Raw genomic sequence first — 20191 nt, 5'->3', positions numbered from 1 at the left:
ACATTCTTGCTCCCCCCCCTTACAGGTCAGACCAATAAGCAGATTTTATTTTCACATGGTTTCTTCACTCTTAATTTTTTTCCTCTGTGAAAACAAATCAAACTAAAGGATGAATACAAATTTACAAACTTGTTAACTGATTCACATAAGAGCAACCAAACCATAGGTTTGACCCTACAATATGGAGGGCAGCGACTGCTCCAAGACTGTGGATAAAAAGAAATAACTATAGTGTTTTTGATCATTTGTGCATACTACTATGCATATATTAAAAGTGAACTACAGGGAGGCCATAAATAGAACAGATTGTTGTCCACTTGAAGTTGACTGTGAAGTCCTAATAAAGTCTGTCTCCTGATGTGTTGACATTATTCCTGAGAACCCATTTGCAGGCTAGACTATTACTTGGAAGTGTTCAGGAACTCAGCAAAACCAACTAATAATAGTAGCCTTTTTTTGCATTTATGAACATCATCTTTATAAAGACAAACTAACATCCCTCTCAAAGTTTGTCAACTGAGCAAAAGAAATGTGTCATAGAGGCCTTTATAGCAGTCAGTAATCGTTCACAGAGAGATACACATTTTTTTAAATACAATGTTTGAATAACTTTTTTGAGTAATATTTTTGGAAGGGGAGACCAGTCCTTAGGTACCGGTAATTCAATATGGTGTATTCTGACCTCTGTTAAATATAACAATGTATGTCACTGCTGCCATGAATAGAAGCATCAGCATTAGTGCAACTATCCAGGAGTAGAAGTATAGTTATTAGACATAAATGGGCTTGTACTGGACTAATCACTTGTTCAAAAATAAGATGTGGAATGCATTTGTATGAAAAAATAATTCCCTCTTAAAAGGAGTAAGTGGTAAGGCATGTGGCTGTCGAAAAGTAGTGAAGGAAACTATGAAATTAGGATTATGCTGAAATGAAAATCTGCTGTTTTGAATGGCAGTTAAAAATACTAATGTGTAATAATATGTAAGTCTGTTAAGTTTTGTTTTGTGAGGCAAAAATTGAACAAAAATACACCCAAAAAGTCCTAATAACACTTCTGGATTTGCTTAGGGCATCATTGTGCACATACCTTTTGTATACTCTCTATGTTTTTTTTTTTTTTCGGAGTGTGATGGTGGTTTATGTTTTCTCTCTGTCACAGAATCGTAGTGTCCTACTTTCTAGTGCTGCACCAAATGTGTCAAGACAAATTCCATGTTCATGACACATACTGGCAAATAAAAAAAGGATTCTCTTTTTGATAGCATTCACATTGCTTGATTTTGGAGAACAAGGCATGCTGCATCTTAACACAGTATACAAAATCTGTTATGCTGTAAGTAAGGCCGCAGGTCCTAACTTGTGCTGTTTTTCTTTCTTTTTAAGAACGCTGATCTGAAGAAACAGCTGCATGAACTTCAGGCCAAGATCACTGCTCTGAGTGAGAAACAGGTATGTTAATTGGTTGCATCATTTATTAACTTTACACTTGTATATGTGATAATGCATTACTTGGATTCCTTCCAGTAGTGCGAGTTAGGGGTGATGTATTGTAATAATTTGTCACCATAATCAAAAACAAAATTCTCTATTTGTCTATTTTTATAATATAATATGGCAGTTATTCTTCACATTGTGTTAACATTTCATAATAAATTGACCATTATAAATGCTCCAGATTGACCTAGGAATCTTTCTCTTACAGGGACAGCTTTAGTACAGCAGCAAACAAGGAACCTCAAGAATGTGTCTTTAGGCTGCGGTACACTAGTATTGCTTAGGAGCATTGAAGACAGGGAGATTTATCAGAATGTGTTAGCTTTTTTCTGCATAAACTTGTGTAAAATTTTTAACCTTGTTTATCACTAGCTCTGTTGTAGCGTGCTTTGAATATTTACATTTATGCACAAATTTGTAAAGCAGACCTGAACTGTATGTCAATTTTTTCTCATATACCTGACAGCTAATAGAACAAGCTTTGAAGTGCTGATTCAGCGGAGTTGAATGCACTGAGTAGTGCAGACTATGAGCACTGCCTGGCAGATTTCATGGCTCTTGACCAGGCTGTTATTTTAAGAGAATGAGTTTAGGAGTGGGTTATATGGCAAAAATGTTATTCTATGGTACTAAGACCCTGTTTACACCTCTTCATATGACTACTATCTGGGTTGTGTCCTGTTAAGAATTAAGCCACATGCATTTACACTTCTTAGTCAAATGCGTCTGCAGTAGTTTATGCTTCTTCATCAAATTTATGATGTAGTGTACACTGTAGCCTGAGGTGCCTCTCCCAGAAATGTAACTACACATTGACGCAGTGACGCAGAACGCAGCAACTCTGATTATCTTTTTCTTGCCTACACATTTCCTTAATTGCTGAGCAACGCAGGCACACCAAACTCTACACAAGCAGATGTTTAAATTTGCCTTTAGTCAGATTAAAACTGTGTGTGTGTGTGTGTGTGTGTGGCAGAATATGCAGATTCTGCTTGTTACATGGCAACCAGTTGTTTATCTGTTCAGCCTTTTCCTGTACTGTGCTTAAATGCTTGCTGCTTTCACAGCTTTGCATTCTGTTTTTTTATGTGCACTGCTTTAAACTTATGGACAACAGTTTATGTAGTTCATGCAGTATTGCATGGGCAGGAGTTTTGGTTGTAGTGGGAGGAATTTTTAAAATCTTTTTAATATGTTCAAATGCGTCTCCCGAACTTCTGAAGTGGTTTGAGTGATTGCAATTATGTCTATGTTAAATGCATCTTTTACACTTGTGTTTTAATGTGGCTTGGCCTTATCCAGATATAATCCTGATACTCAAATTACATGAAGTATCCTGGTGTAAACATTTTCACAATACATAATATTTTGAGGTTAGTTTGAGGTAAACATTGAAAATATCCACAATATGCCTAGATAGATGTATTTTTATCATAGAATTCTATCATCATACAATATTTCCTAACTTAACACTTGCACCTTTGGGCAAACTATAGAAGAACCTTTTTTACTTCCATAAAGAACTATTTTTGTAAAAATAAAATGTATAAGCCAGCTTAAAGGTTGTTTATGCTCACAGCAAAATTGTTCTGTGGGAATGCTAAAAGTAACCTTTTTTCCAAAACTTTATTTATTTTTAAGAGTGTGGGTCTGGCTCAGTCTAATAACTGAAATGAAGTCTTTTCAGATTTTTGCTGTAGTTTTTTATATTAAGAAACAGACCATGTAAGGGAATAATGGAGAATACTCCGGCGGATCTCATTTTGTAATGTTTACACTGTAACTTCTAGGCTGGGTAAATTGTGTGCGTGCACGCAGAACTCCAGTCATGGCAGACAAGGATTAGCACATGCAACGGTGTGACAGTGCAGTGAATAATAATTCAGTCCTACTCTGTCCTGTTTAAAGAGCGAGAGGGTGGGTGGATATGCGTTTGGTTCTGTGTCATCTTCACTCGCCTTAATCCGACACTTATGGCTGTGCTGTTTATCTTTTTTCTTCCTCTTTTTATTTATTTATCTTTTTTTTTCTTTTTCAAAAAGCTGACAAAAGAAGAAAATATTAAGTATCAAATATCAATTGTATTTATGTAGAATAACACTGTGGTGCATCCTAAGTTTTAACAATAATTTTGAAAGCCATCAAAGGAAACTTATGTTTCCTATATGTTGTGGTTTTAAAAAATTAAATGAGGTTTGCTTTGGTTAGCTGGTTTTATTACCACAATTTCGGGAAGGCATGAGGACTGCTGCTGCCTTATGTTAAAATGCAACATAAAAACATGCTACATATGTAATTTATTGTAAAGTTGGAACCATTGAACCAATGAGGGAACAGTCAATCTTCCCTTCAGAGTAGAGAGATTAGTCTGGGAGTTTAGTACAGCTGTGGTTAGCAGGATGCTATTCCACACCTCCTGAGTCAGATGGAATTGACTCTGCTGGTGAACAGAACCAACTTATTAAACAGGAATGCAACTACAAATCAAATACACATACGATTAGCATGTTTATGACCTGCGACCATTGCTTGTATCTTTGCTCGGATTGTAAATTTATATAATATCTGTATTGTAGTACAAACTTGCAACTGTGATGCGTTTCTTTCAAAAAATTGTGGGGGTCTTGTAGCAGTGTCTTGTCCCCAATGGAAAGAGCTAAAAATACTGATAACTCTGGGGATGAAAGATCTTCTCAATCTGTCCGTTGAGCAGATCCGGTACTGCAGCCTGTCATTAAACGTACTCCTCCTGATTTAGTGCAGTTCAGGGCAAAACATTTACCCTGGAGTTTTACCCATTAAAAATTACTATATTCACTTCAATCAATTTATTTGGCTACACTGATGCTTTATGTATTTGTTTATATTTTAAATGGTTAAAGACACTTTCGTGTTGACCATGGCAAGTACTGTGGTGGATTAACTGGTCTATGAGATATGAAAGGATGGGAATTCTTGGGGGTCACTAAACAGTCGTGGGGTTTTGAATTTGACACATTTTTTATTCTAGGGCAAAGCAAAATGCTGATTTTGAAAATGCAAGAAAAATGTTGAACATGGACCTTTAATAAACATAATAAGATAAGGCTTAAAGTGTTTCCACTAAATTAAGTTTATATTTCAATGGAAGATTACAAAATGTGTTTGTAGTCTGTGTAGTCTAGAATTGCTACTTTTGCTACTTCATGAGTTCATATTATGTAGCTCCCTAAATATAAATAAAAATGCAGTGTTTATGTACAGTTTTATATCGCTAATTAGGTTTGTCCAAACTATGCAATAACTTTGCTTCAAAATCTTCTAGATTGAGTGTGTGTGTGTGTGTGTGTGTGTGTGTGTATATGTGCCTGCATGTGTGTTTCAGTCCTCTCAGAGGTATGCTTTGGCTCCAGTGTGCTCTGAGGCAGTGGAGTGTGTGAGATGAATTTCAATGCGTGTGTGTGTGTGTATGTGGAGTGACTCCCACGGCCTTCATTGAATAGGTTCCTCTGCCTGTGCTTCACACCTGAGAGATCTTTTGGCACTGACTGTCTCTGAGCTGAACAGAAGCCATGTCTGCAGTGGACAGAAAAACCCAGTGAATCTAAACCTGGCTATATTACAGACTTGGAAAAAAAGAATAGGGTGGTGGTGGGTGGAAACAACAGGGATTTACTTATGCTTTCCCAGAATTCATCCATCCGTAAAATCACCTTTTGAAGAGATTATTTAAATGTCATTTCTCTCTCACTCCCCCCCACCAGAAAAAGGTTGTGGAGCAGTTGAGGAAGGAGCTGTTGGTAAAGCAGGAGCCAGAGATCAAGCTCCAGACAGTGCAGGCAGTCGCAGACGGTAAAACCGTGCTGCTCACGACCTCCTGCCAGCCTCCACAGCAGCAGTCCACAGGACATCCCCCTCATAACCAGGCAGCTCCACAGGTAAAGCAGCACCTGCTCACATCCTGCAGAACACACACAAAAGCACAGGGTGTCGTTATTTTGGTCGGGAGTTCCCAAAGAACCTCACAGTGAGAGTGCTATTTCAAGGTCAGGCTTCTCCTTGCCTGTACTGAGCTCTGTTACAAGAGCTTTAAAAGGCGAAAAGTCACCCTTACAGGATTTATGAATGTAGTTTTAGGATAAAGATTAATCTTGGAATGGCTGCATTTCATCTGCATTAAATCAGCAGTCCAGTTATTTTCCACACATTTGTGGAATGACTAAATCAATATCACTAGTTTACAAAAAATATCACAGATGACATTTAAGTAATAAAGTTAATGAAGCCATGCTTTATGAATGGCATCTTAAGCCCTATCCAAAGGGGATTTTTTTCTCAGGGGGGTCCTGGGGTAATTTTCTCTTTTATATGGGGGTCCTTTGATTTTATTCCTGTCCAAAACGACCATGTATGTGTTTTTCTCAGACGTCCTCTGAGAAAATTACAGGCTGAATTACTTTCTGTTTTTCGCTGAACTCCGTGGTCCTCCAGTAATTTTAGTTCCATCCGGACGCACATCTCTAAATTTCGTCACCTCACGTTTAATAAAACAGCTATTTGTCCACTGCCACACACCATAATTACACTTTGGGTGTGAATTTCCACAGAAATCCACGTAAACACAACAGCGACTGGAAATGGAGGAGCTACTGTATTTCAATTGCAGTCCGGATGCAAGAGTTTTATCACTGAGTAGAAGTGTGAAATATTTTTCACAGATGCCCCCCTGTGAAACTAATCCCGTCCGGATAGGGCTTTAGTGTATTTTCAAAACTACATTTATAAGTTCACTGTGCTGTTTGTTTGGGCAGGTGTGAATAATTAATAATTTGACATTATGTGCAGTAATTTATTTGGAACCTGCTCTGTTTTCTACATTAATAACTTTGTAAAAATCAAATTGACCAATCAGAGCAAACAAATAAACATCAAAATGGTGAAAGAACTAATTTGGAGCAGAACACAAAAGCTTTAATGACTTAACACACTGACTAAAATGTAGAGATAAAATAACATTAATGCCGGAGTTATGGTAAAATATAAAATATATATGTGTATGTATATGTATACGTATAAAGGTTCCACTATGTCCCAAAAGTTTGTTTCTATCCCCCTAAAAAATCACACATAATGAGAAAGAGCCTTGATGTTTCTTGAACTGCACCAAGACTTTTGAGAGGAAATGGGTTTAGTCCAGTCCCAAACATGGTTTACACTATGAAAACACCATATACACTAGGGCTGCAACTAATGACTATTTTAGTCGACTAATCTGCCGATTATTTGTTCAATAAGTCAAATAGTCGCGATTATTTTTATTACACCCTCCATTTGTACTTCCCACTGGTGAGAACAGGTAAACATTTAGGCCCTAAGACCAATTGCAGTACATTTTGATAGTTTGACGTACCTAAATTAAAGTAAAAATTACTAAGTATATTATTGACAACATTCATACAGGCTGGATGTTATTTTCAGAAGATTCTAGAATAATATTCATATGCATTTTTACTTGTACTTTTTTTTTCAAAGAGATACCTCCCTAAAATAATTGTTTGTCTAAGAAAATGTTTTTTTTTATGAATGTCTGTAGTTACTATTAGATATCATTTAAATAGATATCATTCATTTTAATGGAGTGGAGAGAGTACAGTATATCACTAATGATACTGCAAATGCAATCAAATGGTATGTTTTGTTGCTTATCTCAGCTTTCTTACTCACCCTGTATTTTCCTGTTAACCCCTGCTTTGATGATCTGTAGAAGACACTCACCGTCACTCCAGTCCTTACTGCGAAGACTCTACCTCTAGTGCTTAAAGCTGCCACCTCCACCATGCCTGCTTCCATGGCCACGCCACGCCCTACTGTCGCCATGGTCACTGCCATCAGCAATCCTCCCAGGCCCGGCATGAACCCTGAATCCCAGAGTACACCAATCAACCTTCAGATGGCCAGCAAACTGACTAGTCAGGACCCAGAGGCTACAGCACGGGTTGTGTCTAAGAACGTTATTGTAGTAAGTGTCGACTGACCCCTTGAATCTTGTCCCTCTTGTCTGTGCGAGGACCTTGAACATTATTAAATGTTAGGACTTTGTCTCAGTGCTGTCCAAAAATCACTAAAATGGCAAATTTACAGGATAAGAATCAATTTTGTAATGCAGATATTTTTTAATAATTTTTGATTACTTGTTGGTGTGTTAGTTATTAAATATTCATACAGTTGATTGAAACATGAATGTTTATTGTATTTTTTGGACAGCATTGATATGTATTCCATTAATCTCAGACTTAGAGTGCTGATCCATTTATAAAAGTTAATTATTAGGATGAGCTAAACAACCGCTCATCCAAGATCAGGGCTCTGACTTTGACTCTTTCTGTACACTCAGCTTTATCGACCTTAGTGAAAAGGATCACTGTCTGTGAACTTTCATTCTAGTTCATGTCCTTTTATAATATGTCAATTTTGTTTTTTTAACCTCTCTCTTTAAGTGTGTGAATATACAGAACAGGTTGTTTAAACATGACTTTATTTGTTATGATGTGCTGGCTGTGGTGTTTGGTGGCATTCATCTGTGATTTAAAACCAAGAATTTAAAGAAAGGGTCTCAACCTTTGTAATGTTTGTTTTTTTACAGAGTGGCACTTTATTCTTAACTCTTAATTCTGTCCTCATGAAATGGGTTTAATTGACAGTCAATCTTCCACAAAACTGCTTAGTGTTTTGGTTGCAAGTAAAGCACTGGTTCTGTCACAGGTGCAGGCCACCACCACTGCTGCTCAGCCTATCAAAGTTCCCCAGTTTGTCCCTCCTCCTAGACTGACGCCTCGACCCACCTTTCTGCCACAGGTGCGTCTCTGTAAGCCCCGCCCACTCCCTTCCCTGTCACACTGTGTGCAGTTTAGCACAGATGCCACTAGAGGGACTCCAAGGACAATAAATACGTTTAGACCTAGGGGAAGCACACAGTTGTCAATACACAGTACTCAGGGAATTTGCTGGGCCACATTGAGGTCAAATTTGCAAAAAAAAAAAAAAAGTCAGTTTATATCACAACACTTTGACCCGCATTGACTTAAACATGTTTATTGACGCTTTGAAATGCAAAGTGTGTTCAGCATGCTGGGTATAATCTTACTCCATATACATTCTTCATTATTTGAGAGTTGTCTCATATTTTCAGTCTTTCACACACAGGCAGACCTTCTACTGTTAATCTTCCAAATTTGTCATACACAAATTTGTTCATATAGCGTTAAGACACATCATCCATTCTCCTTTGTAAATGCTGACGGTACTGTTATGTTTTCCAACACAGCTCTGGCTGCATTTTTTTTTATACTGTTTCCATTCATCTTAACTCTGTTTTTTACAGCTTGTGTGTGTTTGAATGTCAGTTTTCTTAGATCCTGTTTACACTCGACCATGCAATGCATCTTAATTGTCAGGATTATATCTGGATATGTTTATGCCACAAAAAATGCAAGTGTAACGCACCCAAGATGCATTTAAATCAGATACACTTTTGAGCCACGATATAGCAGTGAAAATATATAAGGCTCTCCAAGGCTCATTTAACTAAACTTTTTTCAGTACAACCAAAACATCATCAGTTATTGCTGCACAACCTAGGGTAGTGCTGTATCCCCTTTTTTCATACCATTATATCATATAAAAACAATATGGTATAGGGTATACAGTATAACCGGGGGCAGGGACTTCAATACTATCAAATTCTGGGTTATTTTTAAAGTGGAAATAAATCTAATACAAAGTTCACTTTGTTTAAGTGAACACTGCACACATGTTTAAGTCAGTAATACAGTACCTGTTCAACCATCAGTCTTACGTTTAAGAAATGTTTATCACAGCTAATCTGAAAACTTCACCTAGCTAGCATGATAGCTAACATTATATTGACCTCAGAACACACTAAAGCCTGACTGACTGAAACTGTGCTTATTTTTGTGCTGTTGGGTACTGTAACTCACTAGCTAAGCTAGCCTCTAGTAAGATACAGAGTATCAGACAGCCCAGTACAGCTGTTTTAGACTAACTAACCCAAGTATTAATAATAATAATAACAACACGTGTTTGAGTAAGTAAAGTCTTAGATGGCTAACTAGATAAGGTTAGCTGTCAGACTAACCTCTAAGAGTCTAACTGCTAACCAACAAAATAATAGGTTAAATAATATAATATTCTACACAACACAGACAGATAACGTTAGCTAACAAGCTAACTGCTAACACCACAACACACATCCTGTGCTTCAGGCACAAATCTCATATATCTAGAGGGTAAAACTCCAAACCTGCGCACACAGTCCAGTAACTCTTTTGAGGCACATCTTTGCCTAAACTGACAACTAGGGTAGACCCGAGTTATTTTTACCACCTGTTTTTAGAGAGCGACTGAAATGTAAGTAAATCTTGTGGCAGTTTTAAATGCACGTGTGTGAATGAGCTATTCACCTTGTATTAGTGAGACACCGAGCAAAAATGCCATATTTATGAAATACTGTTCTCGGTTGAGGATGTCGTTAAAATGTTTTAATACTGCAATGTATTGCGTTACTGTTATACAGCCCAATTCACATATTCTGTCACTCACAGCAATCAGATTTCAGTATATCAACGATTTATTAGATTACCATATGTAAAGGGATATGGTTACAGTTTCTCAGGATACAATCCACATACTAAATGGGTGAAGGGACCAGGTGTAAACAGGATCAAAATGTGTTTGTTCCCCTGTACTGTGTAAGAATATTTCTGTTGCAGCATTTTCTGTGCTTTTTTTCTCTGTTTGTGTTGCCCTGTTGTTTGCACTTTGCCGTTCAGGCTGGTTTGACTTTTCCTTTCCCCTTTCAGCGAGTTTGGTTGTGCTTTGGCTGATCCTTTTATTAACCTTTATTATTATTCAGTGGCCTGAAATCACTTGAAGGTATGTAATGCCACTGCGAGCTCTGGAATGTAAACCATTTTAGCATGGTAGAAGATCTGTGTTGTTTTTTCTCCCACTTATTTAGTTAATTTACATGAAATTTGACGTTAGTACTAGAATTGAATGACTAGCGTCCGAATATGTTCAGGTAAAACAGATGTAACTAGATTGCAGTTCCTGCAGAAACTGCGAGTGTGATTGCAGTGCTGGCTGGTATCTGCTAAGGTGTTGCTAGGTGGTTGCTAAGGTGTTGCTAGGTGGTTGCTAAGGTGTTGCTATGGTATCCGGGGTGGTTGCTAAGATGTTGCTAGGTGGTTGCTAGGTGGTTGCTAAGGTATTGCTAGGCGGTTGCTAAGGTGTTGCTATGGTATCCGGGGTGGTTGCTAAGGTGTTGCTAGGTGGTTGCTAGGTGGTTGCTAGGCGGTTGCTAAGGTGTTGCTATGGTATCCGGGGTGGTTGCTAAGGTGTTGCTAGGTGGTTGCTAGGTGGTTGCTAGGTGGTTGCTAAGGTGTTGCTATGGTATCCGGGGTGGTTGCTAAGGTGTTGCTAAGTGGTTGCTAGGTGGTTGCTAAGGTGTTGCTAGGCGGTTGCTAAGGTGTTGCTATGGTATCCAGGGTGGTTGCTAAGGTGTTGCTAGGTGGTTGCTAGGGTGTTGCTAGGCGGTTGCTAAGGTGTTGCTATGGTATCCGGGGTGGTTGCTAAGGTGTTGCTAGGTGGTTGCTAGGTGGTTGCTAGGGTGTTGCTCGGCGGTTGCTAAGGTGTTGCTATGGTATCCGGGGTGGTTGCTAAGGTGTTGCTAAGTGGTTGCTAGGTGGTTGCTAAGGTGTTGCTAGGCGGTTGCTAAGGTGTTGCTATGGTATCCGGGGTGGTTGCTAACGTGTTGCTAGGTGGTTGCTAGGTGGTTGCTAGGCGGTTGCTAGGTGGTTGCTAGGTGGTTGCTAGGCGGTTGCTAAGGTGTTGCTATGGTATCCGGGGTGGTTGCTAAGGTGTTGCTAGGTGGTTGCTAGGGTGTTGCTAGGCGGTTGCTAAGGTGTTGCTATGGTATCCGGGGTGGTTGCTAAGGTGTTGCTAGGTGGTTGCTAGGGTGTTGCTAGGCGGTTGCTAAGGTGTTGCTATGGTATCCGGGGTGGTTGCTAAGGTGTTGCTAGGTGGTTGCTAAGGTGTTGCTAGGCGGTTGCTAAGGTGTTGCTATGGTATCCGGGGTGGTTGCTAAGGTGTTGCTAGGTGGTTGCTAGGCGGTTGCTAAGGTGTTGCTATGGTATCCGGGGTGGTTGCTAAGGTGTTGCTAAGTGGTTGCTATGCGGTTGCTAAGGTGTTGCTAGGCGGTTGCTAAGGTGTTGCTATGGTATCCGGGGAGGTTGCTAAGGTGTTGCTAGGTGGTTGCTAGGTGGCTGCTAAGGTGTTGCTAGGCGGTTGCTAAGGTGTTGCTATGGTATCTGTGGTGGTTGCTATGGTGTTTCTAGGTGGTTGCTAGGTGATTTATATGCATAAATTAGATTAAATGGTGTTTGCACGTTGCTACGCAACGTGCAAATACAACAATTAGCTATGCACGCTAGGTTGCTCTGGCCGTTCGGTGTGTCCAAACTTTTGACCCGTGGCTCCATTACACACAGTACTGGGGGGCCGGGGTGTCCAAACTTTTGACCCATGGCTCCATTACACACAGTACTGGGGGGCCGGGGTGTCCAAACTTTTGACCTAATGCTGTTTTATCCCATAGCTGCTCCATACACTCACAGTACTGGAGTTCTAGCTAGCTGTCCTTCGATCTAGCTGCCGTCCTCCGATTGGCCCCATTCATTCCTATGGGGCCACTTCGTACGACATTCGTACGAAATCCGTACGTCGTAACTTTTCGTAACGCATATTTTCGGAAAGAGCTCAATAAGTTCTACAGGTCCTCAATTGGTTTCATCTTCGTATCTCAAAAATTGCGACGTCCACGGGCATGCAAAGTTCTGCCCATTCATTTTCAATGCGCGAAAAAACGCGTACTTACGAAGTTTTTACGAAAAACGTAATTCCGATCGGAAAGCTGTATACAAGCCCACCATTCCCGATAAGGACGCACGTTTTCTCTTTTGAACGAAGTCGATATTTCGAAAACTGCGGCACTAGTTAACCGGACAAAAAACAGGTGGAACTAGATTGCAGTTCCTGCAGAAACTGCGAGTGTGATTGCAGTGCTGGCTGGTATCTGCTAAGGTGTTGCTAGGTGGTTGCTAAGGTGTTGCTAGGCGGTTGCTAAGGTGTTGCTATGGTATCCGGGGTGGTTGCTAAGGTGTTGCTAGGTGGTTGCTAAGGTGTTGCTAGGCGGTTGCTAAGGTGTTGCTAGGTGGTTGCTAAGGTGTTGCTATGGTATCCGGGGTGGTTGCTAAGGTGTTGCTAGGTGGTTGCTAGGTGGTTGCTAGGGTGTTGCTAAGCGGTTGCTAAGGTGTTGCTATGGTATCCGGGGTGGTTGCTAAGGTGTTGCTAGGTGGTTGCTAGGTGGTTGCTAGGGTGTTGCTAGGCGGTTGCTAAGGTGTTGCTATGGTATCTGGGGTGGTTGCTAAAGTGTTGCTAGGTGGTTGCTAGGGTGTTGCTAGGCGGTTGCTAAGGTGTTGGTATGGTATCCGGGGTGGTTGCTAAGGTGTTGCTAGGTGGTTGCTAGGTGGTTGCTAGGGTGTTGCTAGGCGGTTGCTAAGGTGTTGCTAGGTGGTTGCTAAGGTGTTGCTATGGTATCCGGGGTGGTTGCTAAGGTGTTGCTAGGTGGTTGCTAGATGGTTGCTAGGTGGTTGCTAGGGTGTTGCTAGGCGGTTGCTAAGGTGTTGCTATGGTATCCAGGGTGGTTGCTAAGGTGTTGCTAGGCGGTTGCTAAGGTGTTGCTATGGTATCCGCGGTGGTTGCTAAGGTGTTGCTAGGTGGTTGCTAGGTGGTTGCTAAGGTGTTGCTAAGCGGTTGCTAAGTTGTTGCTATGGTATCCGGGGTGGTTGCTAAGGTGTTGCTAGGTGGTTGCTAGGTGGTTGCTAGGGTGTTGCTAGGCGGTTGCTAAGGTGTTGCTATGGTATCCGGGGTGGTTGCTAAGGTGTTGCTAGGTGGTTGCTAGGTGGTTGCTAGGGTGTTGCTAGGCGGTTGCTAAGGTGTTGCTATGGTATCCGGGGTGGTTGCTAAGGTGTTGCTAGGTGGTTGCTAGGTGGTTGCTAAGGTGTTGCTAGGCGGTTGCTAAGGTGTTGCTATGGTATCCGGGGTGGTTGCTAAGGTGTTGCTATGGTATCCGGGGTGGTTGCTAAGGTGTTGCTAGGTGGTTGCTATGTGGTTGCTAAGGTGTTGCTAAGGTGTTGCTAGGCGGTTGCTAAGGTGTTGCTATGGTATCCGGGGTGGTTGCTAAGGTGTTGCTATGGTATCCGGGGTGGTTGCTAAGGTGTTGCTAGGTGGTTGCTAAGGTGTTGCTAGGCGGTTGCTAAGGTGTTGCTATGGTATCCGGGGTGGTTGCTAAGGTGTTGCTAGGTGGTTGCTAGGTGGTTGCTAAGGTGTTGCTAGGCGGTTGCTAAGGTGTTGCTATGGTATCCGGGGTGGTTGCTAAGGTGTTGCTAGGTGGTTGCTAGGTGGTTGCTAGGGTGTTGCTAGGCGGTTGCTAAGGTGTTGCTATGGTATCCGGGGTGGTTGCTAAGGTGTTGCTAGGTGGTTGCTAAGGTGTTGCTAGGCGGTTGCTAAGGTGTTGCTAAGGTGTTGCTAGGTGGTTGCTAGGCAGTTGCTAAGGTGTTGCTATGGTGTCCGGGGTGGTTGCTAAGGTGTTGCTAGGTGGTTGCTAGGTGGTTGCTAGGGTGTTGCTAGGCGGTTGCTAAGGTGTTGCTATGGTATCCGGGGAGGTTGCTAAGGTGTTGCTAGGTGGTTGCTAAGGTGTTGCTAGGCGGTTGCTAAGGTGTTGCTATGGTATCTGTGGTGGTTGCTATGGTGTTTCTAGGTGGTTGCTAGGTGATTTATATGCATAAATTAGATTAAATGGTGTTTGCACGTTGCTACGCAACGTGCAAATACATCAATCAGCTATGCACGCTAGGTTGCTCTGGCCGTTCGGGGGTGTCCAAACTTTTGACCCGTGGCTCCATTACACACAGTACTGGGGGGCCGGGGTGTCCAAACTTTTGACCCATGGCTCCATTACACACAGTACTGGGTGGCCGGGGTGTCCAAACTTTTGACCTAATGCTGTTTTATCCCATAGCTGCTCCATACACTCACAGTACTGGAGTTCTAGCTACCTGTCCTTCGATCTAGCTGCCGTCCTCCGATTGGCCCCATTCATTCCAATGGGGCCACTTCGTACGACAATCGTATGAAATCCGTACGTCGTAACTTTTCGTAACGCATATTTTCGGAAAGAGCTCAATAAGTTCTACAGGTCCTCAATTGGTTTCATCTTCGTATTTCAAAAATTGCGACGTCCACGGGCGTGCAAAGTTCTGCCCATTCATTTTCAATGGGCAAAAAAACGCGTACTTACGAAGTTTTTACGAAAAACGTAAGTCCGATCGGAAAGCTGTATACAAGCCCACCATTCCCGATATGGACGCACGTTTTCTCTTTTGAACGAAGTCGATATTTCGAAAACTGCGGCACTAGTTAACCGGACAAAAAACAGGTGGAATAATAAGAAGAAGAAGAAGAAGAAGAAGAAGAACTAGATTGCAGTTCCTACAGAAACTGCGAGTGTGATTGCAGTGCTGGCTGGTATCTGCTATGGTGTTGCTAAGGTGTTGCTAAGTGGTTGCTAAGGTGTTGCTATCGTATCCAGGGTGGTTGCTAAGGTGTTGCTAAGTGGTTGCTAAGGTGTTGCTAAGTGGTTGCTAGGTGGTTGCTAAGGTGTTGCTAGGTGGTTGCTAAGGTGTTGCAATGGTATCCGGAGTGGTTGCTAAGGTGTTGCTAGGTGGTTGCTAGGTGGTTGCTAAGGTGTTGCTAGGCGGTTGCTAAGGTGTTGCTATGGTATCCGGGGTGGTTGCTAAGGTGTTGCTAGGTGGTTGCTAGGTGGTTGCTAGGGTGTTGCTAGGCGGTTGCTAAGGTGTTGCTATGGTATCCGGGGTGGTTGCTAAGGTGTTGCTAGGTGGTTGCTAGGGTGTTTCTAGGTGGTTGCTAAGGTGTTGCTATGGTATCCGGGGTGGTTGCTAAGGTGTTGCTAGGTGGTTGCTAGGTGGTTGCTAGGGTGTTGCTAGGCGGTTGCTAAGGTGTTGCTATGGTATCCGGGGTGGTTGCTAAGGTGTTGCTAGGTGGTTGCTAGGTGGTTGCTAGGGTGTTGCTAGGCGGTTGCTAAGGTGTTGCTATGGTATCCGGGGTGGTTGCTAAGGTGTTGCTAGGTGGTTGCTAGGGTGTTGCTATGGTATCCAGGGTGGTTGCTAAGGTGTTGCTATGTGGTTGCTAGGTGGTTGCTAGGGTGTTGCTAGGCGGTTGCTAAGGTGTTGCTATGGTATCCGGGGTGGTTGCTAAGGTGTTGCTAGGTGGTTGCTAAGGTGTTGCTAGGCGGTTGCTAAGGTGTTGCTATGGTATCCGGGGTGGTTGCTAAGGTGTTGCTAGGTGGTTGCTAAGGTGTTGCTAGGCGGTTGCTAAGGTGTTGCTATGGTATCCGGGGTGGTTGCTAAGGTGTTGCTAGGTGGTTGCTAGGGTGTTGCTAGGCGGTTGCTAAGGTGTTGCTATGGTATCCGGGGTGGTTGCTAAGGTGTTGCTAGGTGGTTGCTAGGGTGTTGCTAGGCGGTTGCTAAGGTGTTGCTATGGTATCCGGGGTGGTTGCTAAGGTGTTGCTAGGTGGTTGCTAGGTGGTTGCTAGGGTGTTGCTAGGCGGTTGCTAAGGTGTTGCTATGGTATCTTGGGTGGTTGCTAAGGTGTTGCTAGGTGGTTGCTAGGTGGTTGCTAGGGTGTTGCTAGGCGGTTGCTAAGGTGTTGCTATGGTATCTGTGGTGGTTGCTAAGGTGTTGCTAGGTGGTTGCTAGGTGGTTGCTAGGGTGTTGCTAGGCGGTTGCTAAGGTGTTGCTATGGTATCCGGGATGGTTGCTAAGGTGTTGCTAGGTGGTTGCTAGGTGGTTGCTAGGGTGTTGCTAGGTGGTTGCTAGGTGGTTGCTAAGGTGTTGCTAGGCGGTTGCTAAGGTGTTGCTATGGTATCCGGGGTGGTTGCTAAGGTGTTGCTATGGTATCCGGGGTGGTTGCTAAGGTGTTGCTAGGTGGTTGCTAGGTGGTTGCTAGGGTGTTGCTAGGCGGTTGCTAAGGTGTTGCTATGGTATCTTGGGTGGTTGCTAAGGTGTTGCTAGGTGGTTGCTAGGTGGTTGCTAGGGTGTTGCTAGGCGGTTGCTAAGGTGTTGCTATGGTATCTGGGGTGGTTGCTAAGGTGTTGCTAGGTGGTTGCTAGGTGGTTGCTAGGGTGTTGCTAGGCGGTTGCTAAGGTGTTGCTATGGTATCCGGGATGGTTGCTAAGGTGTTGCTAGGTGGTTGCTAGGTGGTTGCTAGGGTTTTGCTAGGCGGTTGCTAAGGTGTTGCTATGGTATCCGGGGTGGTTGCTAAGGTGTTGCTAGGTGGTTGCTAAGGTGTTGCTAGGCGGTTGCTAAGGTGTTGCTATGGTATCCGGGGTGGTTGCTAAGGTGTTGCTAGGTGGTTGCTAGGCGGTTGCTAAGGTGTTGCTATGGTATCCGGGGTGGTTGCTAAGGTGTTGCTAAGTGGTTGCTATGCGGTTGCTAAGGTGTTGCTAGGCGGTTGCTAAGGTGTTGCTATGGTATCCGGGGAGGTTGCTAAGGTGTTGCTAGGTGGTTGCTAAGGTGTTGCTAGGCGGTTGCTAAGGTGTTGCTATGGTATCCGGGGTGGTTGCTAAGGTGTTGCTAGGTGGTTGCTAGGCGGTTGCTAAGGTGTTGCTATGGTATCCGGGGTGGTTGCTAAGGTGTTGCTAAGTGGTTGCTATGCGGTTGCTAAGGTGTTGCTAGACGGTTGCTAAGGTGTTGCTATGGTATCCGGGGAGGTTGCTAAGGTGTTGCTAGGTGGTTGCTAGGTGGTTGCTAAGGTGTTGCTAGGCGGTTGCTAAGGTGTTGCTATGGTATCTGTGGTGGTTGCTATGGTGTTTCTAGGTGGTTGCTAGGTGATTTATATGCATAAATTAGATTAAATGGTGTTTGCACGTTGCTACGCAACGTGCAAATACATCAATCAGCTATGTACGCTAGGTTGCTCTGGCCGTTCGGGGGTGTCCAAACTTTTGACCCGTGGCTCCATTACACACAGTACTGGGGGGCCGGGGTGTCCAAACTTTTGACCCATGGCTCCATTACACACAGTACTGGGGGGGGCCGGGGTGTCCAAACTTTTGACCTAATGCTGTTTTATCCCATAGCTGCTCCATTACACACAGTACTGGAGTTCTAGCTACCTGTCCTTCGATCTAGCTGCCGTCCTCCGATTGGCCCCATTCATTCCAATGGGGCCACTTCGTACGACATTCGTACGAAATCCGTACGTCGTAACTTTTCGTAACGCATATTTTCGGAAAGAGCTCAATAAGTTCTACAGGTCCTCAATTGGTTTCATCTTCGTATTTCAAAAATTGCGACGTCCACGGGCGTGCAAAGTTCTGCCCATTCATTTTCAATGGGCAAAAAAACGCGTACTTACGAAGTTTTTACGAAAAACGTAAGTCCGATCGGAAAGCTGTATACAAGCCCACCATTCCCGATATGGACGCACGTTTTCTCTTTTGAACGAAGTCGTTATTTCGAAAACTGCGGCACTAGTTAACCGGACAAAAAACAGGTGGAATAATAATAATAATAATAATAATAACTAGATTGCAGTTCCTACAGAAACTGCGAGTGTGATTGCAGTGCTGGCTGGTATCTGCTGTGGTGTTGCTAAGGTGTTGCTAAGTGGTTGCTAAGGTGTGGCTATGGTATCCGGGGTGGTTGCTAAGGTGTTGCTAAGTGGTTGCTAGGTGGTTGCTAAGGTGTTGCTAGGTGGTTGCTAAGGTGTTGCTATGGTATCTGGGGTGGTTGCTAAGGTGTTGCTAGGTGGTTGCTAAGGTGTTGCTAGGCGGTTGCTAAGGTGTTGCTATGGTATCCGGGGTGGTTGCTAAGGTGTTGCTAGGTGGTTGCTAGGTGGTTGCTAAGTTGTTGCTAGGCGGTTGCTAAGGTGTTGCTATGGTATCCGGGGTGGTTGCTAAGGTGTTGCTAGGTGGTTGCTAGGTGGTTGCTAGGGTGTTGCTAGGCGGTTGCTAAGGTGTTGCTATGGTATCCGGGGTGGTTGCTAAGTTGTTGCTAGGTGGTTGCTAGGTGGTTGCTAGGGTGTTGCTAGGCAGTTGCTAAGGTGTTGCTATGGTATCCAGGGTGGTTGCTAAGGTGTTGCTAGGTGGTTGCTAGGGTGTTGCTAGGCGGTTGCTAAGGTGTTGCTATGGTATCCGGGGTGGTTGCTAAGGTGTTGCTAGGTGGTTGCTAGGTGGTTGCTAGGGTGTTGCTAGGCGGTTGCTAAGGTGTTGCTATGGTATCCGGGGTGGTTGCTAAGGTGTTGCTAGGTGGTTGCTAGGTGGTTGCTAGGGTGTTGCTAGGCGGTTGCTAAGGTGTTGCTATGGTATCCGGGGTGGTTGCTAAGGTGTTGCTAGGTGGTTGCTAGGTGGTTGCTAGGGTGTTGCTAGGCGGTTGCTAAGGTGTTGCTATGGTATCCGGGGTGGTTGCTAAGGTGTTGCTAGGTGGTTGCTAGGGTGTTGCTAGGCGGTTGCTAAGGTGTTGCTATGGTATCCGGGGTGGTTGCTAAGGTGTTGCTAGGTGGTTGCTAGGTGGTTGCTAGGGTGTTGCTAGGCGGTTGCTAAGGTGTTGCTATGGTATCCGGGGTGGTTGCTAAGGTGTTGCTAAGTGGTTGCTAGGTGGTTGCTAGGGTGTTGCTAGGCGGTTGCTAAGGTGTTGCTATGGTATCTGGGGTGGTTGCTAAGGTGTTGCTAGATGGTTGCTAGGTGGTTGCTATGGTGTTGCTAGGCGGTTGCTAAGGTGTTGCTATGGTATCCAGGGTGGTTGCTATGGTGTTTCTCGGTGGTTGCTAGGTGATGTATATGCATAAATTTGATTAAATGGTGTTTGCACGTTGCTACGCAACGTGCAAATACATCTATCAGCTATGCACGCTAGGTTGCTCTGGCCGTTCGGGGGTGTCCAAACTTTTGACCCGTGGCTCCATTACACACAGTACTGGGGGGCCGGGGTGTCCAAACTTTTGACCCGTGGCTCCATTACACACAGTACTGGGGGGCCGGGGTGTCCAAACTTTTGACCTAATGCTGTTTTATCCCATAGCTGCTCCATACACTCACAGTACTGGAGTTCTAGCTACCTGTCCTTCGATCTAGCTGCCGTCCTCCGATTGGCCCCATTCATTCCAATGGGGCCACTTCGTACGACATTCGTACGAAATCCGTACGTCGTAACTTTTCGTAACGCATATTTTCGGAAAGAGCTCAATAAGTTCTACAGGTCCTCAATTGGTTTCATCTTAGTATTTCAAAAATTGCGACGTCCACGGACGTGCAAAGTTCTGCCCATTCATTTTCTATGGGCAAAAAAACGCGTACTTACGAAGTTTTTACGAAAAACGTAAGTCCGATCGGAAAGCTGTATACAAGCCCACCATTCCCGATATGGATGCACGTTTTCTCTTTTGAACGAAGTCGATATTTCGAAAACTGCGGCACTAGTTAACCGGACAAAAAACAGGTGGAATAATAATAATAATAATAATAATAATAATAATAATAATAAGAATAAGACTTAAG

General features: G+C 43.4%; 1 protein-coding gene across 6 annotated transcripts in view; it reads left to right on the top strand.

The window, feature by feature from the left end:
* The window catches only part of phf21ab (PHD finger protein 21Ab), a 44466-nt gene that overhangs the window by 12172 nt on the left and 12103 nt on the right, over positions 1-20191 (top strand). For 5 of the 6 annotated variants that reach the window (XM_022672381.2, XM_022672383.2, XM_022672380.2 and 2 more), the window contains 4 exons: positions 1387-1452; positions 5241-5414; positions 7241-7495; positions 8239-8331. In XM_022672381.2, the coding sequence (XP_022528102.2) occupies positions 1387-1452; positions 5241-5414; positions 7241-7495; positions 8239-8331 (588 nt within the window). The remainder of the gene's footprint in view (positions 1-1386; positions 1453-5240; positions 5415-7240; positions 7496-8238; positions 8332-20191) is intronic. The other variant, XM_022672382.2, reaches the window with a different exon arrangement.

This window comes from Astyanax mexicanus, chromosome 2 (genome assembly GCF_023375975.1).
Source record: "Astyanax mexicanus isolate ESR-SI-001 chromosome 2, AstMex3_surface, whole genome shotgun sequence".
In the NCBI taxonomy this organism is placed as follows: domain Eukaryota; kingdom Metazoa; phylum Chordata; class Actinopteri; order Characiformes; family Acestrorhamphidae; genus Astyanax; species Astyanax mexicanus.
Note: the sequence above shows the minus strand (reverse complement) of the source record. Positions and strands in the feature narration are given on the sequence as shown.